General features: G+C 51.6%; 2 protein-coding genes and 1 long non-coding RNA gene across 4 annotated transcripts; 1 reads left to right on the top strand and 2 right to left on the bottom strand.

Annotated features, from left to right (window-relative positions):
• Window positions 1–7,465: 7,465 nt before the first annotated feature.
• Window positions 7,466–9,067, bottom strand: LOC112876192. Of its 2 annotated transcripts, XR_003225272.1 has the most exons (3): window positions 8,492–9,067; window positions 8,147–8,270; window positions 7,466–8,069 (listed from the first exon to the last, which is right to left on the bottom strand). It is a non-coding gene; the product is annotated as an uncharacterized LOC112876192 (long non-coding RNA). The 2 variants fall into 2 exon arrangements; XR_003225271.1 differs by having other exon boundaries at window positions 8,147–9,048.
• Window positions 9,068–15,478: 6,411 nt separating this feature from the next.
• Window positions 15,479–17,167, top strand: LOC112873018. The gene is made up of 5 exons (XM_025936050.1): window positions 15,479–15,997; window positions 16,091–16,168; window positions 16,253–16,352; window positions 16,436–16,566; window positions 16,653–17,167. Exons 1-5 carry the CDS (start codon window positions 15,611–15,613, stop codon window positions 16,884–16,886), a joined length of 930 nt encoding a protein of 309 aa, XP_025791835.1. The 5' UTR covers window positions 15,479–15,610; the 3' UTR covers window positions 16,887–17,167.
• Window positions 17,168–18,268: 1,101 nt separating this feature from the next.
• On the bottom strand, window positions 18,269–19,196 carry LOC112873019. The gene has a single exon (XM_025936052.1). It carries the CDS (start codon window positions 18,973–18,975, stop codon window positions 18,388–18,390), a length of 588 nt encoding a protein of 195 aa, XP_025791837.1. The 5' UTR covers window positions 18,976–19,196; the 3' UTR covers window positions 18,269–18,387.
• Between the last annotated feature and the right edge of the window lie 1,149 nt (window positions 19,197–20,345).

The following is a 20,345-nucleotide window of genomic DNA, read 5'->3' as shown; positions in this document are numbered from 1 at the left end:
CCGCCATCCTGGCCCTTTGCTTGTTGGAGCCTTGATATGATTGGGCCCTTCACAACGGCGCCAAACGGTTTCACTCATGTTCTGGTAGCTATCGACAAGTTCACCAAGTGGATTGAGTACAAGCCGATAGCCAAGCTCACGCCAGATCGAGTTGTTGATTTCATCTCGGATATCTTGCACCGCTTCGGTTTTCCCAATACCATCATCACAGACTTGGGATCCAATTTCACGGCCAACAAGTTCTGGGAATTCTGCGAGAATGCATGCATCGAGGTTAAATATGTCTCTGTTGCACACCCAAAGGCCAACGGACAAGTCGAACGGGCCAACGGTTTGATAACCGACGGCCTCAAGAAGAGACTCTATGATGAAACCAGCAAGAAGTGAGGCAAATGGATACATGAACTGCCACATGTCGTCTGGGGGCTTCGGACTCAGCCGTCCAAAGCCACAGGACAAACGCCTTTCTTCCTTGTATACGGATCTGAAGCAATTTTGCCGGCCGATATCATGTGGAAATCCCCAAGGTCGAAATGTACGATGAAGGCGAGACGGACAAGGCGAGGCAGTTAGAGCTCGATTCTGTTGAAGAGGCCTGCTGCACCGCTCTTATCCAGTCAGCCCGATACTTGCAGGGGATCCGGCGATATCATGATCGCAACGTGAAGGAGCGGTCATTCAGCATTGGTGACCTAGTCTTGCGTCGCATTCAGGACGAATCCGGCCCACACAAGCTCAACTCAAGGTGGGAGGGCCGTTCGTCGTCAAGCAGGTTACAAGGGCAGGGTCCTATCGAATACAATGTCCCGAGGGTCAGGATGTTCCGAACTCCTGGAACATCCAGAACCTGCGCAAGTTCTACCCATAAGAAGATACCCAGTATAGCTGAATCCCCGGGAGCTTAGACGATCTCCTTTTCTCGAATCAATTTGGAGGCCATGCGCCACAAGATTCGGGTTGTAAATTCCTTTATGAACACAAGGAGGTTACCGTCATGAGCAGTACTTATATATATCGACTTCTTGCCGCGAATTTTACGGAGGCAACTGCCACGTTTATATCTCCTCGACTCCATGTTTTGACGGAGGCCTCGGCTCCGCTCTTACTCCCTACGACTCGATTTCTGCTGTGACCTTGGATGGTCGCTCACCACCGCATTTTCTCCAACAAAATTGATCCGTTTGACTGGTTTCCACCCAGTATGTTGGAAAGGCTCGCATGAAGAGCTACCTCGACTACATCTTGAGTGGTCGCACTCAAGGTAGTTTCGTTTCTGCCAAAAGCACGGCAGACCCGCGGCGATGCCCGCACTTACTCCCAACAAGTTTGATCCGTCCGTCCAGATCCTACCTAACTTGTGGAGCGCGCTCATATGAGGAGCGACTTCGAGTACATCCAGAGTCGTTGCACTCGGGGTAGTCTCGTTTTTCTGCCTTAAGCACGGCAATTCCGCGACAATGCTCGCGTTCTTTCCTAACAGGTTTAGACCCGCTCGATCGAGGTGTGGCTAATCTGTTAGGTGAGTTCATACTATACACCATACCTATCTTCCGGGTCGTCGCACCCAGGGTAGCGTCTACTACTTAAGCCTTGTAAGCCCGGACTCCAATTCAGCCAAGGCACACACACACAAGTAGAGACATCAAAAGAAACCATATATACAAGGAAGTAAATACTTGTTTTCAATACCCTAATCCTGCACTACACTTTGAACTATACATTCTGATACAGGTTGGGCTTCTAGGAGGTATCTGTCAAACTGATCCTCGGTACAGTCCGCCGCCATTCTTTGAGCAAATATTTCCAGCTGCGCGTTTGGCAAGAAGGACTTCACAATCGCGAGGGCGTTGCTGACGCATGTGACAGGAGCCTCGGAGAGGAATGTGAATACTTTCTTTGGGGCCTCGCTGAGCCGCTCTAGCAAGGGCCGAAGGTTTGCTCCGCCTTCCTCCGGTGGATCCACCATGTCCACCAGCTCCCGGGCGGCCCCCCTGAGGTCTTCGAGCTCTTCGCCCAGCGTCTTGATTCGCTGAAGGCCGTCGACGAACTGTTGTTCAGTGTCGCCGATCACCTTCTGCAGCCTCTCAACGTCATCTGTACGGTGATAGAGCAGGTTCTTCACATCAGTAAGTAGCTCCTCTTTACTCATTAAGACTCTCTTAAATTCTGCGGTGGAAAGCTTTTCAGAATCCAGGTTGAGTCGTTCAGTGCAAGTACTCAAGGGAAGCAATGGCTTACCTTGGTGCGCTTTCTTTTGCTCCTGGAGCGCGTTCCTTTGCGCCTCGAGCGCCTTCTTCTGTTCCTCAAGTTGTCGCTGGAGCTCGGCGTTGACTTTCGCGAGATGCAAGTTCTCCGTCTTCTCGTCGTCAACGCATCTTTTCAGAGCAACAAGTTCTTTGTGGTCACTCACAACTCCCCACTGTTTCTCTGATTTCCTCCGGGAGTCAGCGATCACATCCTGCATAAAAGAGGAGGTCAAGTCAAAACTACTCGACAACGCATGCAAACAGACAAGCACTTGGGACTCACCATGGTAAAGTCATACAGTTCTTTGTAAGCTCTCCTGAAGCCCCGTATGTTCTCGGCTGCCAGCTTCGGGTCATCCACCAGTTCGGCGTCGATGATGTCCTGGTCTCCGGGCCCGGCTATCAGCATTTCTCGGGGACTCTTTGATGTCCCGGCAGCTTCTTCAGGGGGTACAGGCTGAGCACCTACAAATGCACGTGTTTTTCAGAATACCACGCCTAGATCTCGGCAGTTAGCCATGGGCGATCGGATGCTTACCTGTGCTATCCGCTGGAGCGGCATCTGGGGCCTTGACTTGTTCCCCGCCACCAGCTCCGATGTCACCTCGTTGGAGTTCGGGGGGCGGCAAGTCAGGCAGCTTCGCGCCCGCCTCGGGGGCTGGCTCCGCAGGCGCCGACCTTGCGGGGGCCGGCAACTCGGGGGCCGGAGCTGCCGTGACTGGCCCCGCGCCTGAAGATCCTTCTTGGGCCGAAGACCCGGGGGCTGGGGTAGTCGAGGCTGGCGTCAGTTGGAGGTCCACGGTGCTTACAGCTCTAATGCAGTTGAAGTCAGACAACACACAAGTACAAAGATCAGAAAATTTATTGTGCAACCAGAGGCAAACTTACAGTGTAGACTACTTCTTGATGGCCCTTTTCAACCGCACGGCCCGTCGCGGCTTTTCCGTTGCGGGCGGCGAGGTTTCACTGGCCAATGGCGCGGTCCCCGCCACGGCGATGGTGACGGTTGCGACGGCCGATGGAGCTGTTTCCTCTTCTTCAGGCTCAGCCCAGGAGGAGGAGGCGGAAGACTACAGGAGGACATTGTAAGCACGACACAATATCAACATATAACAATACAGTAAGGCAATAATAAGTACCTGGAAGATTCGATTTCTTGCGCCTTCCGCTTCCGCACTACCCGACAACCCTACGGCACTGGTGGCAAAACGCTGGCCAACTCCACGACTGGCTCGGAGGAGCTGTCCCGTCCCGCCTCTCCTTCTGCTTCCTCCTCCGCCTGAGGGCTCACATCCTCTGTGGACCCACTGCTGCACGGAGCTGCAGCTATGCGAGCCCTTTTGGCCTCTACAGCGGCGCTGGGGAGGAGGTGGTCCAGCTGGGGGATATCGGGTCGTGGCGGGTAGCTGCGGTATAGTTCAGTGTGTACCTGCAGAAGGTCCTCTGTCAGCGATGGCGTAACAGAGGTAGATTTCAACAAAAAGAAGTCGAGTACTTCAGGTTTGGGCGGTTTCCGTGCGGTGTACAGTTTCGGCACATACGGCACGGCGTCCACGTCCAGCAGCACTCACCTGACTCGGAGGAGGGCGGCGTCGTCTGACAGCTCCTCTGCGCACATGCGAGATGGATCTTTAGAGCCTATGTACTTGAATCCAAGTCGGTGGCGCTGTAGGATCGGTTGGACCCGGCGTTTGAAGAAAGAAAACATAACGGAAGCGTCGGTCACCCCCGTCATCTTGAGTGCTTCTATGATATCCAAAAGCTCTTCGACTTGGTCCATGTCTCCTCTGAACAGTTCAAGATTCCACTCCGGCCTCACTACAGGTGGGTTATCTGTTTTGTTGGGGAGCTGTGTGGCATGATTTTCATAATAGAACCAATGGTTTTTCCAACTGGTAAGGTTGGAGGGGAATTTGTATGAGAGGTATCTTTCGCCGGCCTGCTGACGCAGTTGAATGCCGGCGCCCCCTACGATAGAAAGTTTCTTCGAGCTAGGCTGGGGTTTGACGCGGAAGAGAAAGCGGAAAAGATCCCAGTGGGGTTTGATTCCGAGAAAGGCTTCAAAAAAATGGATAAAAATAGAAATATGGAAGATGGAATTCGGGTTGAGGTGATGGAGCTCAAGCCCGTAATAATAAAGAAGGCCACAAAAGAAAGAACAAGTGGGGAGGGCCAATCCCCGTTCGGCAAAATGGTAAAATGTGACGATTTTGTCAACATTTTCCATGGGAAAGGCTTCACGGAAAGAGGGGCGCTAGTTGACCAGACTCTTCTCTTGCAGCAACCCCTCGGAAACTAGCCTATTCAGATCGGTGAGGGAACACTTACTGTATGTCCACTCCTCGGTCGACGGCTGCGCCTCCTTCTTTTTCCCTTCGATCTCTGACTTCTTGGGTGCCATCTCCGATTCGCTCGCCACGAGATGCTTGGGGGCTGCGGGGAGAGGGGCGGGGAGATCGGGGTTGGGGGATTTCTTTGGGGGGGGACGGCAGCGGCGTGTGGCTCTGATTGGGAATTTTTGTGGCTCTTGGCAAAATGCAGATTGGAAGTACAGATTTCTTCACTGTTGCTGCTGGGTTAAATAACCAGCGGGGTGGGGAAAAGTTACTGTTTTGAAGTTCAAGGGTCGTTTTTGGGAATATTCCGAAGTTGAGGGGTCATTTGGTGGACTGTTTGGGTTAAATATTCGATTAATCATTTTTTCAGGGCTAACTAGCCCGAAAAAGGGGGTTTTTTCGAATTCATGATCTAATTTTCATCATTTGTATCATCATTTTGGCAATTTCTCAAGTTGTCATTTTTTCACCTGCATGCCACGGTTTTCGGATCCTTATCTCCAATTTTGTGGGATTTGGATTCAAGGCTCGGGGGCTGCGGGATACGTGGCATCGACTACTTATTTTTCAAATTTCTTTGAAAGATAAGGAGGATTACAGACTAATGGGACCCTCAGCCTGATTCTCCGATTCAACCTAAGGCTCGGGGGCTACTCCATATGGAGTGCGATTTTTCAAATCGCACACCATATTAAAAATATAATTCGGGGCATGAGCACCTCATAGCTTCGATGCAGCCAAGCAAGTACTCGAAGACGGATGTCAAGATGAAGCTTCAAAAGAAGTCGAAGACTGCTTCGAAAGTACTCGATAAGCCTGCAGTACTCAGCTACGAAGAGCTCGGAGGCTTGTCAGACCCAGAGCCACGGGACTGGGTACATAACGTAGTTTAAAGAGGTTTAAGAGATTAAGCCCGTCTTATCTCTTATTTGTCTCGTTTATCTCTTATTTATCCCGTTTAAGTAGGAGATAGGGCTAACCGGTACAGTGGGAATCTACTCGAGATATGTTCCGGTACGATTTCCTGGCTGGTGTTGGTTAGTATCTTTGTAACCCTGGCCTCTCGGATATATAAGGGAGGATAGGGACCCCTCTCAAAACACGATCTCTAGATCATTCTACACCTAAGGCAATACAAACCACTAGAGGACGTAGGGTATTACGCACCTAGCGGCCCGAACCTGTCTAAGCTTTGTATTCCTTGTATCTTCGATTTCCTGATCTCGGCGTCTCCTCATCCAAAATCTACCACCTTGGGTATACCCCTCGGTGGGCATCCGGTTAAACACCGACAAATTGGGATGAGGAGAATTACATGATCACACTAGCCGAGGAACACTTCAATGGTCATGTGAAGGTATGCATTCATGAACTGCTTGAAATGACTGCTTTTGCATCAGTGATTATTCTTATGGTCTTGGTTGCTGTCTTTGATGTAGGACCATCCCAAGGATGCAGAGTTCTTGAACACACATTTGATCAACTACTTGCCAATGCAGAACATATTTGGCAATGGGGTTGCTACTGGGAGATTTGCCATGAGGTCTAATGAACCATTAGGGGAGCAGTAGGAACAAGAGAGCATTGACTTGGATGCAGATGCCCCAAATACTCCAGTGGCCAACCAGAACTCCCAAGGGACTAGTGGAGACAAAGGAGGACTTGGAAAGAGATAGAGAGGTTTAAGTGAGGAAGAAGGTCAGCTATATGGAGGTCTAGTCAAGTCTGTTGATGCCCTTTCAGATTCTATCATGCAGGGAACTCGTGGTATCTACAGAGCTGTGATGGATATTCCTGATTTCACCAAAGAAGCACAGATGTTCTGCCTCAACTTCCTCATGCTCAACAAAGGAGTAGCTGAAGGCTTCATGGAGATGTCTGAAGAAGACAAGGGGTTTTGGATAAGAGATCACCTAGCTCTGCAGGCCTTTGGTGGCTGATGTGAGACAAGACCTGTGATCAAACTTACTGCATTTTTGGACCTAACACATGTAGGCAGGAGTTTCTTTTGACCATCTAACACTAGGATGGGGTAATCATGGGGAATGAGTGGATTAGTAGCACTTATTTGGTGGATTTCTAACCTTTCAGTAATGCTAGACTGAACATTAGTCTTCAATTGATGTTGTAACCTTAACACAGGTTGAGCATGCATCTATGCATACTAGAACACTTCATAAGCAATATATGCATAATGCATACATGAACTTATTTGTATGCTTATATGCAGTCAGTGATAATTTCTCCATGCATATATGCCCCTTCTAAGGTTTGCTACAAAATGATTTTTTGTTGCATCTTTTTTGGGTTGGTAACCTGACCTTTGCTGTGACCTTAACATAGGCACAGGCACATGGCTTGGTATATGATTTTCCATGGCAGGCGACCTGGAGTATACTCTGAATGGCCAATTTGTCAAGCTCAAGTAATTGGGTTCAGTCATTGCAGCTACCAGAAGTATAGAACAATGGAAGAAGCTGTCCATGCATTTTAGTCTTTTCTCCTGGCTCAAAATGGAAGAAGGTGTCTTGCAGAGGACATCTTGCAAAACAAGGACGACATCGAACACAAGAACTCAAACAAAGTAGAGGAAAAGAGGAGCACCTTCAGCTGGAGAAACGTGGTAGTGCTAGTTCATATCATTGCCCTGGTTGTAGTAGTCATGTCGGTTTAGATGAAGTAGTTCAATGCTAGTAGGAAAAATAAAACAAGACTCTTGTACTACATTTTATTTGGAATAAGGGATCCCTGGTTTAAATTATGGTCTATAGAACCACTCTTTCAGTGTCCAATGTGCTTGAACAGGAAGATAAATGATATGTCATCTGAGCTCTTAAAATGCAATGTCACAGCACAAGCAAAATTAACCAGAAGCATAGATCATCTTGTCATTTTGCAGAAGCACAACAACCATGTTAATCCATCTGCCGGTTGACAGACACAAAATGGAACATCAAGTTTTGTGACCTTGCCAAGTTCACATCATTGCCAGCTCCAACTAAAGTAACCCATATCCCATGAACTACACTAGTACACAGAAAGCCACTGAGGTAATAACACATCCACTCCTAAAGCCCTGAACTAGCCAGCATCAGATAGCTGCAAAATGAACTTCATATTCCCTACATTCATTTCATCTCGAGGATAACACCAAACAGCATGGCCACCAGAGTTCCAATCAGGCAAACAACAACTATCCAAACCGTCTTCTTCTCCTCTAGTTCGTTCTTGACAATTGATTGAAGGGCGCTGCAGCATGATTGTGAGAACCTCCACCTAGCTCTTAGCTGATCTTTCTCCATAATCAGCTCGTGCTTCTCTATTTCCCATACTTCCTTCTCAGCTTCCAGGGCCTCCTTTTGTTGTTTGACCTCATTCTTTAGTGCCTGCTCTGTCATCTTGTCCACCATGTTGCAGTCAGCCTTCTCCATGAATTGGCCAACCATGTCTCAACCCATAGCGCAAAGTCACACCTCTTGGACTTGTCCTAATCATGACACAAGAGCATTACACTTTCTAGCAGTTGCAATCAACAAACTTAGCCGAGCAATTCGAAGAGCAAACCTCTGGATTGCATCCCAGGTAGCGCCTCCCAATGTGTTTGCCAAAGAGGCGACAGGGATGCAAACCATGGCGGCAAAGCACCAAGGATTCATTAACAACACCCTCCAAGTAGAATCCTCCATTCCTTCAGGTACAGAACTCAATGACGATGCCAATCAAAGATTCAGACTTTACACCAAATCCATTGAATCCTTGAACAAAACAAACTCTACGAAATAGAGATACGAGTATTCTTCGAAGTACTGAAATCTGACTCAATTTGTACTGCGTGATTTACAATAACTTACACAACTAAAGCATGAAAGAATGAAAACATTGAATTAGCTTTGCTTAGGCCAAACTCACCGGAGTGTTTGGTCTCAACTTGTTCGGGGATGAGTTGTTGCTTGCAGAGTTGCCGGAATCCGCCCCACGCGCGGAAGAGCCACCGCGAGCAGATCCACCGCGCTGGCCCGTGGACCTCCTAGAAGGAGAACCAGCGGCCGCAGGCCCTCCTCCGGCCCCGTCCGAGGCCATGCTCGATTCCCTCCCTGCGCATGTCGTCCTCCACCTGCGCTGGTAGAAGGCGCAGCGGGGGCACGGGTTTGCGAAGCAGCACTCGAAGGGGTCGGTCTGCTCTGCCGTCGGCGCCGGCGAACTGACCTCCTCCGAACCAGAGGGAGTAGGAGACCAAGGCCCGGAGGGGGAGGAAGGCCGGCTCTGGCCGGCGCACCCAGGTCCGGCCATCCTCACGGCGGCAGAACGCCGGGTTCCGGTGAGGGAGCGCACACACGAGGCGAGAGAGCGGCAGCGGAGCGGGCAAGAAAGACGAGCGAGCGGTGGTGAATGGAAGGAGAATGACCGCTGGGGTTTGGGCCAACGTATTGAACAAAACGAGCCGGCAACCTCACATATGCGGGCCGCGAGGTGAGCCCACCAGCTAGGCCAAGGAGAACCAAACAACAGCACCACATCTCCACCAATGCAAGCCACCCATTAGCCTAGTCAACCAAATAAAAACTAACCTGGGCCAGCATTGCCTAGGCAGCAAACCAAACACCATTACCTGGCCCGAGTAACACAGGCTTGGGCTGCCCAGCCTACAAAACTTAGCGAGGCTGGCCAAGCCCAGCAAACCAAACGCACCCTATCTGACCGGTGACAACCACGAATCCAACCAAGTGTGTGTCAGCGACTGGCTCCAGTCCCACCTCTCATTGCTTGGTGCCTTGGTGGGTGCCGAAAACTTTATGCTCGCCCTTTTTTATCATGCCCCTGCAATCTACTATCTTGTGGAGATGGATTCTGCATTTCTGCACCCTGCACATTGTTAAAGAGAAAAGGGAATGATTCGTAAAAGAAATGGACATTGCAAAGTTCTGGGCTGCCTTTTTTCTTGGGCCAGCACTTGTTTACCGACGCTCTGTGGGGGCCCATTGTTTTTTTTCTTGAAACGAACAAGCCCAGCGTTGTTGGGCTAGCATCAGCTGAGACCCCTGCCGATGGTAACCGTAACCCACACACACGAGGGAAAGGAAATTCCAGTGCAACTCTGCGGACACGAGAGGAACCAGCCACTTCCTGCCAAGCACAAAACCGACGCGACGGACGAAGTCGTAGGCGCATCGCGACCGGCCGACGTCGATCCGGCCTCACCAGACTACAGAACACCGACCGGACCGACGCGGACGTGCCAACCCGTTGGACCCGGACGGCACGAGCGCCTTCGCCGTGGCGGCGCACACCCCTGCAGGGTGGACGAACGCGCGGCCGGCGTTCGCGTCACGTGGCCCCGTGGGGAAATTGGGACGGAACGGAGGAAGCCGCCGCGCCAAGGAACCCGTCGCCGCCGCACGCGCGTGCGCCCGGCTCGCTCCCGCCTCTCGTCCTCGCCTCTGACCTGGCGGGCGGGCGGCACCCTCCCGGCTCCGGTGTTGGCGGACGGCCGGGAACACCGCGTGCAAGCTCCGCACGCCGACGACCGAACACGGCGCCACTGTCCCGTACCTGCCGGCTACCGAGAGGCCGAAATTTTTTTTGGCAACTTTTCTGCTCTTCTCCCGAGGAGAGGGCTCAGCGAAGCTTGCGTGCAGAGTAGTTTCAGAGTTCAGCTCACCTTTTGCTACTTCCCTTCCTGAACGTTGCTTTCGGTGCGGCTGAGTGTCATTCTTCGTCTGTCCTCTTTCACTCGTCAGGTGACCCTTCAGGCCATTGCCTTTGGAGTTTGCGGCTCCAATTCCATGGAAGGTCGGTGAACTTGACATGCGAAGCTGAACCTAACCGAGTTGTGAAGGGAACCGAATCTGATCACAAGATATTCTGTTGAAGAAAAGGCTTGACCATTAGTCCATTACCATGTCCACTTTGTGGATGGTGACAATCTGACTTGCTCAAGGAATAGCCCGGCCCCAAATTTGATTTCAAAATGGCTTGCGCCTTGTTTACAACCTGCAGCTTAAAAAGTTGCCCCGTAGCACAAAAAACGCAGGCAGCAAAGATTCAGAAACAGCTACAGTTTCCACATTTGGATCTTGACGCACAAACTTCTAAAGGCAGTCATCTTCGCCGCCCCTGATTCTTGTCCAGAAAGATGGCATCGACCTTCTGTTTGAGCCATCTGAACCTGTGCTGTTCCTCACCGTTGCAAACCCATCGCAGCTTGCAGACTTGCAGCGGCGTGTGAACTTCGGCCTATGCAAGTAGCGAGGCCGCCGTGAGCAAGAAGAACAGGGGATCAGGGATGCAAGGTCAACCGGCGGGTGGACTCCGGCGAGCCGCGGCACGAAGCACAAGAGGGTTAATTTCCCGTCACGCGGGAGGAGCATTGGATTGGGGTGGTAGTTACGGTCGTGGCGGAGGGCCGCCACCATGCTGCTCCTGCTACCTATGGGTAGTCTAGGGTTCGATCTGGCTACCTGGCGGCGGGGATGGCGGAGATCGGCGGCGGCCATGGGGCTGGCCGCCTGGCTCTCGGAGCATATACTTTCATAATACCCCCTTGTACTTTGCAAAACCCCCCTTTGCGATTCTTAATCGCGATCTGAATATTTACAGAATACCCCCTATCACGATCCGGATTTTCGCGGATAGACCCCTGGTTCGGCTCGGCTTCCGTCCGGCGCTGCCCGCCGCCGCCGCTGGCCGCAGCCGTCACCGCCGCCCTCTGCGCCGGCGGGGATCGCGAGGCTTCATCTAGATGGCGCACCAATTCCTGCCTCATCAGCTTGCACCAGCAAATATCTCCAGTCCTTTGCTCCCGCAGCTACGACCGGACGGCGGGAGCCGGAGGCGCGCCGCCGCTCGCTTTGTCCGGGCCACGCCGCGATTGTGCTCGCTCCGGCTGGGCATGGGCACATGGCGGAGAAGGTGTGCGCCTCGTATTACTGTGCCTCAGGTACGAACCGACGGGGGCATAGTGGCTGCCTGGCTGGTAATCGTCTGCATGCTGCAGGAGGCTGATGAACATGTCTGTGCGTCTGCTTCAGATCTCACCACCAGTTTTTCTCTCAAGAAATCTACCTGCTTCTATTCCCCCAGATGTGTGCATGATCAGCTTCAATTCCTCCTAAATACACACAGGGCAAAATATCAAATCCGTTTCGGAACGTATTAAAGCCTGAATATTGTGTTCAGTCTCATGAATGGATCAAATCAAGCAGCAGCTTCAGAAGCAGGGAAGTTACTTGGCTACAGTGTAAAGAGCCAACAAGGAATACATAGAAATGTGTGCAAATTGGAACATGGAAAAAATCCATGGGGACAACAACGTAGAACTACAGTGGTTATATCACATGTTTTTTGACCCACTAGCAGTACATCTTATATCAAAACATATAATCTCTAGCTGGCTGCCAAGAGTTCAGTTGTTACAATAGTTAAAAGACAGGCAGCTAAGTTTGAAAAACAGATACAGTTTCCACATTTAACTCTTGATGCACAAACTTCTAAGGTGAAGACATCCTCGCTCCTGCGTCTTGACCAGCAAAATGGCATTGGTACCTTCTGAACGAGCTTCTAGTTTAGCGCCAGGCCTGGCAGTTCTAATCTTCGCATCAACTTCAGAGGTTCCTTCAAAATGTTCTCCAAGAAGGCTCAGACACAGCATAGTCCTCATATTTGTTTGCATCCTTGCACTCGCGTTTACGACAAACAAGTTATTTCTGTGCTTACAAACAAGGCCTGAAACAGCAGCACAAAGAGTACTAAAGACAGCATGCTTGTTATTTCTGAATACTCATCCAAAATTTAGCAATACATCATTTTGCTACTTCCCTTTCTGAACGGCTGAACCTGAATGATCCTTTCGGTGCGGCGAATCTTAATTCCTTGGCCTGTCCTCTTTCACTCGTCAGATGACTGACCCGTCAGGCCGTCGGCCTTTGGAGTTTACGGCTCCAATTCCTTGCAAGGACGGTGAACTTGACCTGAGAAACTGAACCTAAGGCGAGCCGAATCTGATCACGAGATATTCTGTTCAAGGAAAAGCTTGACCATCACCGTGCCCCACTTGGTGGATTTCATAAGGAAAAACTAATGATAAAAAATGTTAAAACATAATCTCGACGGTGAGTTTCCAGATCAATTTGACGTGCTCAAGGAATAGCCCGGTCCCAAATTTGTTTTCAAAATGGTTTGAGCCTTGTTTAAAAACTGCAGCTTAAAGAAACTGCTCCGTAACACCAAAAACGCAGGCATCAAAAGTTCAGAAATAGCTACAGTTTCCCTGAACAAGCTGCTAGTTTAGCACCAGGGCTGGCAGTTCTCATCTTCGAATAAATTTCAGAGGTTCATTCAAAATGTTCTCCAAGAAGTCACAGCATAGTCCCTTTTTTCCTAATCCTTGCAACAACCGTGCGCCGCTTTCGCTCCAGTGCTGAAGTGCGCCACAGGGGCATCCACCCGGCCGAACGAGGCGCCCTCTACCGCGTACTCGTTGCGCCGGCGCAGGATGAGCCTGGTGGGGCGAGTACGAGAACGGTGGCGGCAGGAGATCGCGCTCTGGATGCTGGGCGCGTCGCGACGGGCGCGCACAGGGCGTTACCCCCGGCCGCATGGATGAGTCTGGTCCTGACGCTCGCAACGTGTGTGCAGCAGATGGGGCCCCGCCTATAAGCCCCAACGGACGCCACCGATCGACGCCCTTGCTAGCAGGGCGTTCACGGCGGCGGACACCGTCCTCGCCGGCGGACATGGTGGCCGTACGTACGTCCTGGGAATGCGTGCGTCGGCAAGGATCAGTTCAAAGCGGAGACGACCCCCCGGGGGGGTGCGTGGCACGGATGCACTTGTCTCCCGGCGTCCTTGAGCAGCGGCGCCACCCGACCTCCGGCTCCGGCATCCTCCATTTGCCTCCAGAGATCAGAGACGACCGAGTCACACTGAGACCGTGCCCAATCTGGGCCGCACATGTCTAATCGGACGGTTAATGAAATACCGTCCACCCCCACCCCCGACCTGGGCAGGATCTCCACGCACCGGCGCTTCCTCTGCTTGGACTCCCGCCTCACCGGAGCGTCGCCTGCGTTCCGGCCGCTACCCGCCTCCACATCCTTGCTCCCAGCGCTCAGCGCCCATGGTCTACCCGCTTGGGACCAGTCCCCGGGACAACCAGGCTCTGATGAAGAGGCTCGCCATTGGCTGCAGCACGAGCAACGACCGCGCCACGCCGCCGATGAGGCCTCACCGACACCGTTCCGGACCACACTCCCAACTCGGCGGCGCCGCTGACGAGCGTGTGTTGTTTCCAGACGTCTCTCTACAGTTTCGAGCTTTTCGCTATTCGATCCTGCAGAACGTTCCATAGTTCGGTTTCATTCTTCAGTTAGCAGAGGTGGGCGTTGCTGCGACCTGCAAGTCCTGCAGGTGCAAGTGCACTGTAGCAGCTTGCAAGCTTGCAACGGCGCGTGCGCATCGTCCCATGAGAGTCGCGATGCTGAAATGACGAGGAGCAGCGATGCGAGCCTGAGGCCAGCCCGTGTGTGGCGGCGCTTCGGCGACGGCGAGCCGCGGCACGAAGCAGAGGATCGAAGGGGCGTTACGATGAAAACCTTCCAGAAAACTCTGGTACACGAGCCGACGAGCGTACGCTGTACGCATCCGTCAGACGAGTCGGAAACGGAAACGCATGCTGTCAGAGCGGATGCAGAACGCCCACCTTCCGCGCACGGGCTCGCCTCCACCGTCGTTCGGCGATGGCGTAGGAAAGAAAGACGGCGCGACGAACGCGCGGCCGGCGTTTGCGTCACGTGCCCCCATGGAGGAAGCCAGCGTGCCAAGGAACCCGTCGCCGCCGCACACGCGTGCGTCCGGCTCGCTCCCACCTCTCGCCCTCGCCTCTGACTTGGCGGCACCCTCCCGGCTCCGGCAGTCCGGCCATCCGGTCACCGCGTGCAAGCTCCACAAGCCGACGCCAAAACACGACGCCCTGGCCCGGCTATTTTTCTGCCCTTCTTTTTCGAACAAAATGTTTCTGAACTTCTCCGGGAGGGCTCAGCAAAGCTTGCGTGCAGAGTTGCAGGTTCAACTCACCTTTTGCTACTTCCCGAACGTTGCTTTCGGTGCGGCTGTGTGTCATTCTTTGTCTGTCCTCTTCCACTAGTCAGGTGACTCATCAGGCCATTGCCTTTGGAGTTTGCTGCTCTATTTGCTTGGAAGGACGTTGTGAACTTGACATGAGCCGAATCTGATCACGAGATATTCTGTTCGAGAAAAAAAAGTGTGCCCATTACCATGTCCATTTTGTGGACTTCACCAAAAAGAAAATGATGAAAAAAATCATGAAAAAACTCTCCGTGGCGAGTTTCCGGTTCATGAAAAGAGTACTAGAGACAGCATGCTTGTTATTTCTGAATGCTCATCCAAAATTTGGCAATACATCCACAGTTTTATTACCTAAGAAATCTGACAAGTTTTGCCAAATCGCCGTGCTGATCACAACACAAAAAAAGAACACTTGATGTACGGAACTACGCTGAGACTCACAGGCAACAATAATTGGTTAGACAGATCTTACTTAATGATGACACAAAATTAGCAGAGAGAATATCAGTCGATATTATTGACCAAGTTATAGCACGGAAAAGTACTAAAAGTGTTAAAAAAGATGTCAACGAAAACACGTCGATCCGTGTATACCATTGGGCTGGTACAGCTCCGGGACAAATCCACTCCAGCCACAAGGTGATGGTTTCAGAATCTTCTGTTCCAATTTTTCAAAAAAAAGAAGAATCTTCTGTTCCACCCCCCGTTCAACTCCGCTGCCCGTTTATTCTTGGAACCTTCCCCCCAACTGCTGACGCTACAAATGCCCCTTGACACGTGCATATGCGTATTTATACGGTCACAGTTCGACACCTTCCTTTCCTGCAAAAAATTCAGACGTAAACACCACAAAAGGCAACAGGTGCAGCAAAGAGTTCTCTTCGAGTCTTCATAGAACACAAGTTTCAGAATAGAAGAAGCTGTACTGTTGAGAAAAGTTCAGCAATGGCAGGAGCAAGCGGCAGCAGCAGGTTGCCCACCACCAAGGCTTTCCAAACGGACAGCCATCTTCCTTCATCTTCGAAGTCTGGTAACGCCAGCCTGGATCGTATCCCATCTCTCAAGTTCCCGTTCCTTTGGGAGCCAAAGAATACGCACAGGATTAGCCGCGGCGCAGAGCAAAGGGCTGCCTTGATCACCCTGGGAGCTGCCAGCTTCACACCGGAGAAGAAGCTGGGGCGTTTCCTATCGGAGGAGGTGAAGAACATTGACCTTTTGTTACCTCTGGCATATGAGATCACAAGGACCATGATCCTGAGGCAGTTTGGAGCGGCACAGTTGGCACTGGAAAGGCAGTGCTGGTCCAAGATCGCTGAGACAATAGTCCACCAGGTAAAGTTCTCTGAAAGACGTGTTGCAGAATTGCAATTTATAGAGTCCAGCTTTTCATCTTTGCTAACGACCTTATATGGACAACAAATTCAGGCCATCGTCAGTTGCCAAACCTTCACACTGATTGGTGTCGCCGGATCCCTTGTTGGGTCAGTCCCATTGTTTGCTGAGGTAGAGATCTTTCTTCAGATTTTCTGCCTCCTGTAGATTAATGCTGTGGAGACTTCCCATGGTGATACTTCCATGCGGCTGCAGGGTTGTGTTGGTGTGATGAAGTCGTTCTTCATGCACTTCCATGCCATGTCCCACACGGTAGATAGGGGTGAAATCATAAAGCTGCTTATTGAAGCATTAGGTACATCTCTTATACACACTAACTAGCTCAAATGACAGTTTTAGTGTGCTCAATCCTACTAATTTCGGGCAACTCCCCTTCAGACATGTTTCTGATGGGCACTGCTCTTCTCAAGTTTGGCATGGGTATGTACATCATGTTCTATGGTTCTCAGAGCATTCAGACACCAGCAGGACATGCTAACACGCCCCATTTAGGAGCATTCAACCTAAAGGTAACTGAACCCTGTCAATACTTCTAGAATAGACAGATCCATCTCCAATATGTTGGTACTAACAATAAGCTACAAATCCATATCAGAAGCTGAAAGATGGGGCTAGGATCAGGTCCATCACGCAGGCAAAGACGAGGATCGGCCATGCAATACTCCGGCTGCTGCAGGTAGGCGTTCTCGAGAAGTTCAAGAGCGTGCCTCTGGTCACTGGACTCGACATGGCCTGCTTTGCTGGAGCAGTGGTTGCATCCTCAGCCAGCGTCTTCCTCCTGTCAAAGCTCAGTATGGGTCAGGAACAACTGAAGCAAAGCTGTGCTTGAGCATATCTCCATGTGACAGAGCAAGAGTTTCCAGCGCATCACAAGTATGCATATGTTAGATGTATATATACATTGTGTAATTACTCACCAGTCTAGGTTGCTATCTGCACTTCATATCTGCCCCTTTGGGCATGGTAATAGATGAGTTGCACATTTCTAACAGCATATACAGAAACCAGAGGAAAACGCAAGTGCTCGTACAATAAGGGAAGGGGTTCAGATTTCAGAGCATGCAGAGTTGCAGTCCCAGTGTTTCAGTAGTAGATTTCAGTTTTCCTTCACTAGCTTTCGAATCTTTACCTATCGTTCCGACAAGTTAGTTCTTATTCTTTCGTTTTTACTTCTTTATAATCAGCAAGGATTGGCCCAAAAAAAGACTAGGAATAGAAAAAACCCGTAGAATTCTAATGTTTTCCGTTATGTAATTGGTGACTGATGGCTTATACTTTGTACTCATCTCATGATGTCAATAAAATTTATACTCTTACACTATGACGTTGGTTTTGGTTTGTAGTTTGTATGCACTACACGATGACAATAAAACTTATATGTAGCTGATTTTGGTTTGTAGTCTGCACGTATTACAAGATGTTCAGCATCTGCAATCTGTTCATACTAGTCATACTTCGTAGTCAGAGGAAAAGAATGAAGACAGCGGTGAAGATGATAGTGGATTAACAGATAGCAAACCCGAAATGTCAAATAGATAGGACGGCACGAGGGTTTGAAATTGAATACGGGAGCTACAAAAGTGAAATTTCGAATGGAAGAAGACACTAACCACGGGCCATAGCAGCAGCATTATGGAACGGAATTTGTACAGCTATTACAACCAAATAGAATGGCAAACTGGAAGTGTTGTGTCCGGCAGTAGCTGGACTTCAATTCCAGAAGCGTGCTTTGGTTTTGTAACGCGTGAGCCGTGCGGTGAGATGGAGATGAGTTCAGAGTTGAGACGGCCCCGCGTACCTTCGACAGCAGAGTCGGAGACAAGTAGCGCTTGCCTTCAGGCGCGCGTCTCCGCGGCGGCGCGGCTGCTAGCTCAGGCGTTCTCCCCGCGCCGTCCGTGCGCCGCGGTCGGGCGGCCGAAGTGCCGCTCCGGCCTCCGGCGAGAGCCAACAGCGGCGACGGAGCTAGCGGGCTGTGGGCTGTACCTTACCGGATGCAGCGGATGGGCTGTGTGGGTTGGCACGGACTGGGCCGTTGTTCGTGGGCTGGCTGGATGCAATACCGAGATGGTGGTGGTAGTGCGCATCAGACCATCCATATTTTCGTGGCGACGCCAATTCATGTAGGATGCATGGAAACTTGATTTGGTTGTTACTGGAAAAATGCTTCGATCCATTTGTCAAGACTTGCGTGCCACCATCAAAGCTGGTTTCTTTATGGGAAAATACGTCGTGAATTCAAATCACAAAATCAAAAGTAAGACAAAACTTGGATCAACATATCGATCGCCCACACTTTCTGTTTATTGAACGATCGCTCACACTTCGCAGACTTAACTCCCAGCAGAGGAAACGCTGAGCTCAAGAAGCAGCGCCGCCGCCGTGGCGCCAGGGCCGGGCCGCTGCCGCCGCAGGACGGCGTGCCCGCGCGCGAACGCGAACGCTCCCGTGCCGCCCACCACTCGCAGAACCTCCTTGTCCTCCGCGCCGCGCCCGCGCTTCCCCGGCCTCCGGTTGCTCGCCTCGACGCAGAGGCTGCCGGACAGCCCGGCGGCGCCGTCGAACGCCAGGTGCACTGTGTCGAACACCGACACCGTCGCCGCCGCGCCCCGATCGCCGGCCGGAAGCAGGAACCCCGAGGCCGCGCCGACGGTCCTCGACGTGCTCTCCGGCCCCGCCGTCATCCGGTGGTGGAAGACCAGCGCGCTCGCCTCTCCTCGCCGCACCGCTTCTCGGCCTTGCTGCTGCGCTTGCACGGGTGCCGGTACCGTCGGGTGGACGTAGACCGTGAAGGTGCGCGTGCCCGGAGCGCCCCTGCGGCCGCCGCCGGCCCGGTGCGGGAGCGGGGAGACGGTGGCGAGGAGGACGACGGCGAGGACGGCGGCGGCGACGACCACGCAGAAGATGATCCTGGCGAGCATCGCCGTAGTAGCATTTCTTATCTGGGGAGGCCAAATGCGGAAGTTGGCGGCCTGGCGAGCATTTCAGGAATTGTGTCGCAGCGGAGCGGTGATTGGTTGGGATTTCTTGGATTTTCTGACGAAGGATGGGAGAAAGTTGCTGAGAGAGCAGTTGAATCAGCCGTACTTAATCCATTCGGATGCCATAGGTGTCAAACATAAACTAAACAATTGTTGACGAAAAGGGTAATGCAGAATAAGCAAAACAAATGACCTGGGTTTAGTGTGGTTGGAACGTAAGCCATGGGCGCCTGGTTCGAGTTGGCTAGTTTCTGCTTTCCACTGTCCTACGCGCGTACGATCGGGCCAGTACTAATCTTAGCAACATTAAAACTTTTTTTTATTTGTCTACCTTCATGTTCCCTTGACGTGGTTGAAAGCTTATTGTTGGTAAGCGTACCATGCAACCGAATGACAGGCAGTGTCCATCAATACTTTTGTGAAGAAAAGTTCATCAATACACAACTCCATATTTCCTTCGTGGAATTTGGCTAAGAGTTTTAGCATTACAGAGTACTAATAAAAAATGTTGATCGCTCAAACAGGACCTACATGACCTACTGAACTCTTGAAGTGCTAACAACGACGTCAAGTCTCACATCCATGATCTATCGCTAGCTGAAATACACTTTGGCCACAAAATAATGCAAAAAAAAACTAACAAAACCCAAAACAAATCCAGATCAGAACAAAAGACGCAGAAGAGGAAAAACAATCCCGTCCCCATGATTGGTAGGGCCGTCAGGTTCAGCGAGTGCCCATCATCCATCTGCCTGTGCAGTGCACATAAACACCCAGCGTCCCCTTGATCCATCCACACGCATTCCCCACCAGATCGGACCAACCGAGCTGATCATTGCACGATGTTCAGTGCACTGTGGCGAGTGGATCCCATCAGGATCTCTCCCCTCGAGGCGACAGTGACACCGCATCCAGCATCCGCCACAAAGCCACAGGCCAAGTGTCCCTGAGCACGGATTAGTTGGTCCATCCATCCAATCCAGCGAACCCTAGCTCCCAATGATGCGGTTGACCAAACCCATTCTTGAAGAAACCGGACGGGGACAGGAGATGGGCAAGGGGAGGGGAGGGGAGGAGGCAGATCGCAGGGACAAGGAACAGAGGATAGGATCTACGCAGGCAGGGGTGCCAGGAGGGCAGCGCCAGCGTGCAATGCATTTGGCTGCGGCTGGAGCCTCCCCCGCCACCTCGCCATCGTGCGTCCTCGTCGAACAGCTCGCCCGTTTTGTTCTGGATCTCGTGTCGGCGGCGGTTTGTTGGGCCTCGGGCGGCCACTTGCGAGGCTCCGGTTCGCCTGTCTCTGCACCCCC

The sequence above is a fragment of the Panicum hallii genome, chromosome 9, assembly GCF_002211085.1.
Source record: "Panicum hallii strain FIL2 chromosome 9, PHallii_v3.1, whole genome shotgun sequence".
In the NCBI taxonomy this organism is placed as follows: Eukaryota; Viridiplantae; Streptophyta; class Magnoliopsida; order Poales; family Poaceae; genus Panicum; species Panicum hallii.
This window is presented reverse-complemented; position numbering and strand designations above follow the sequence as displayed.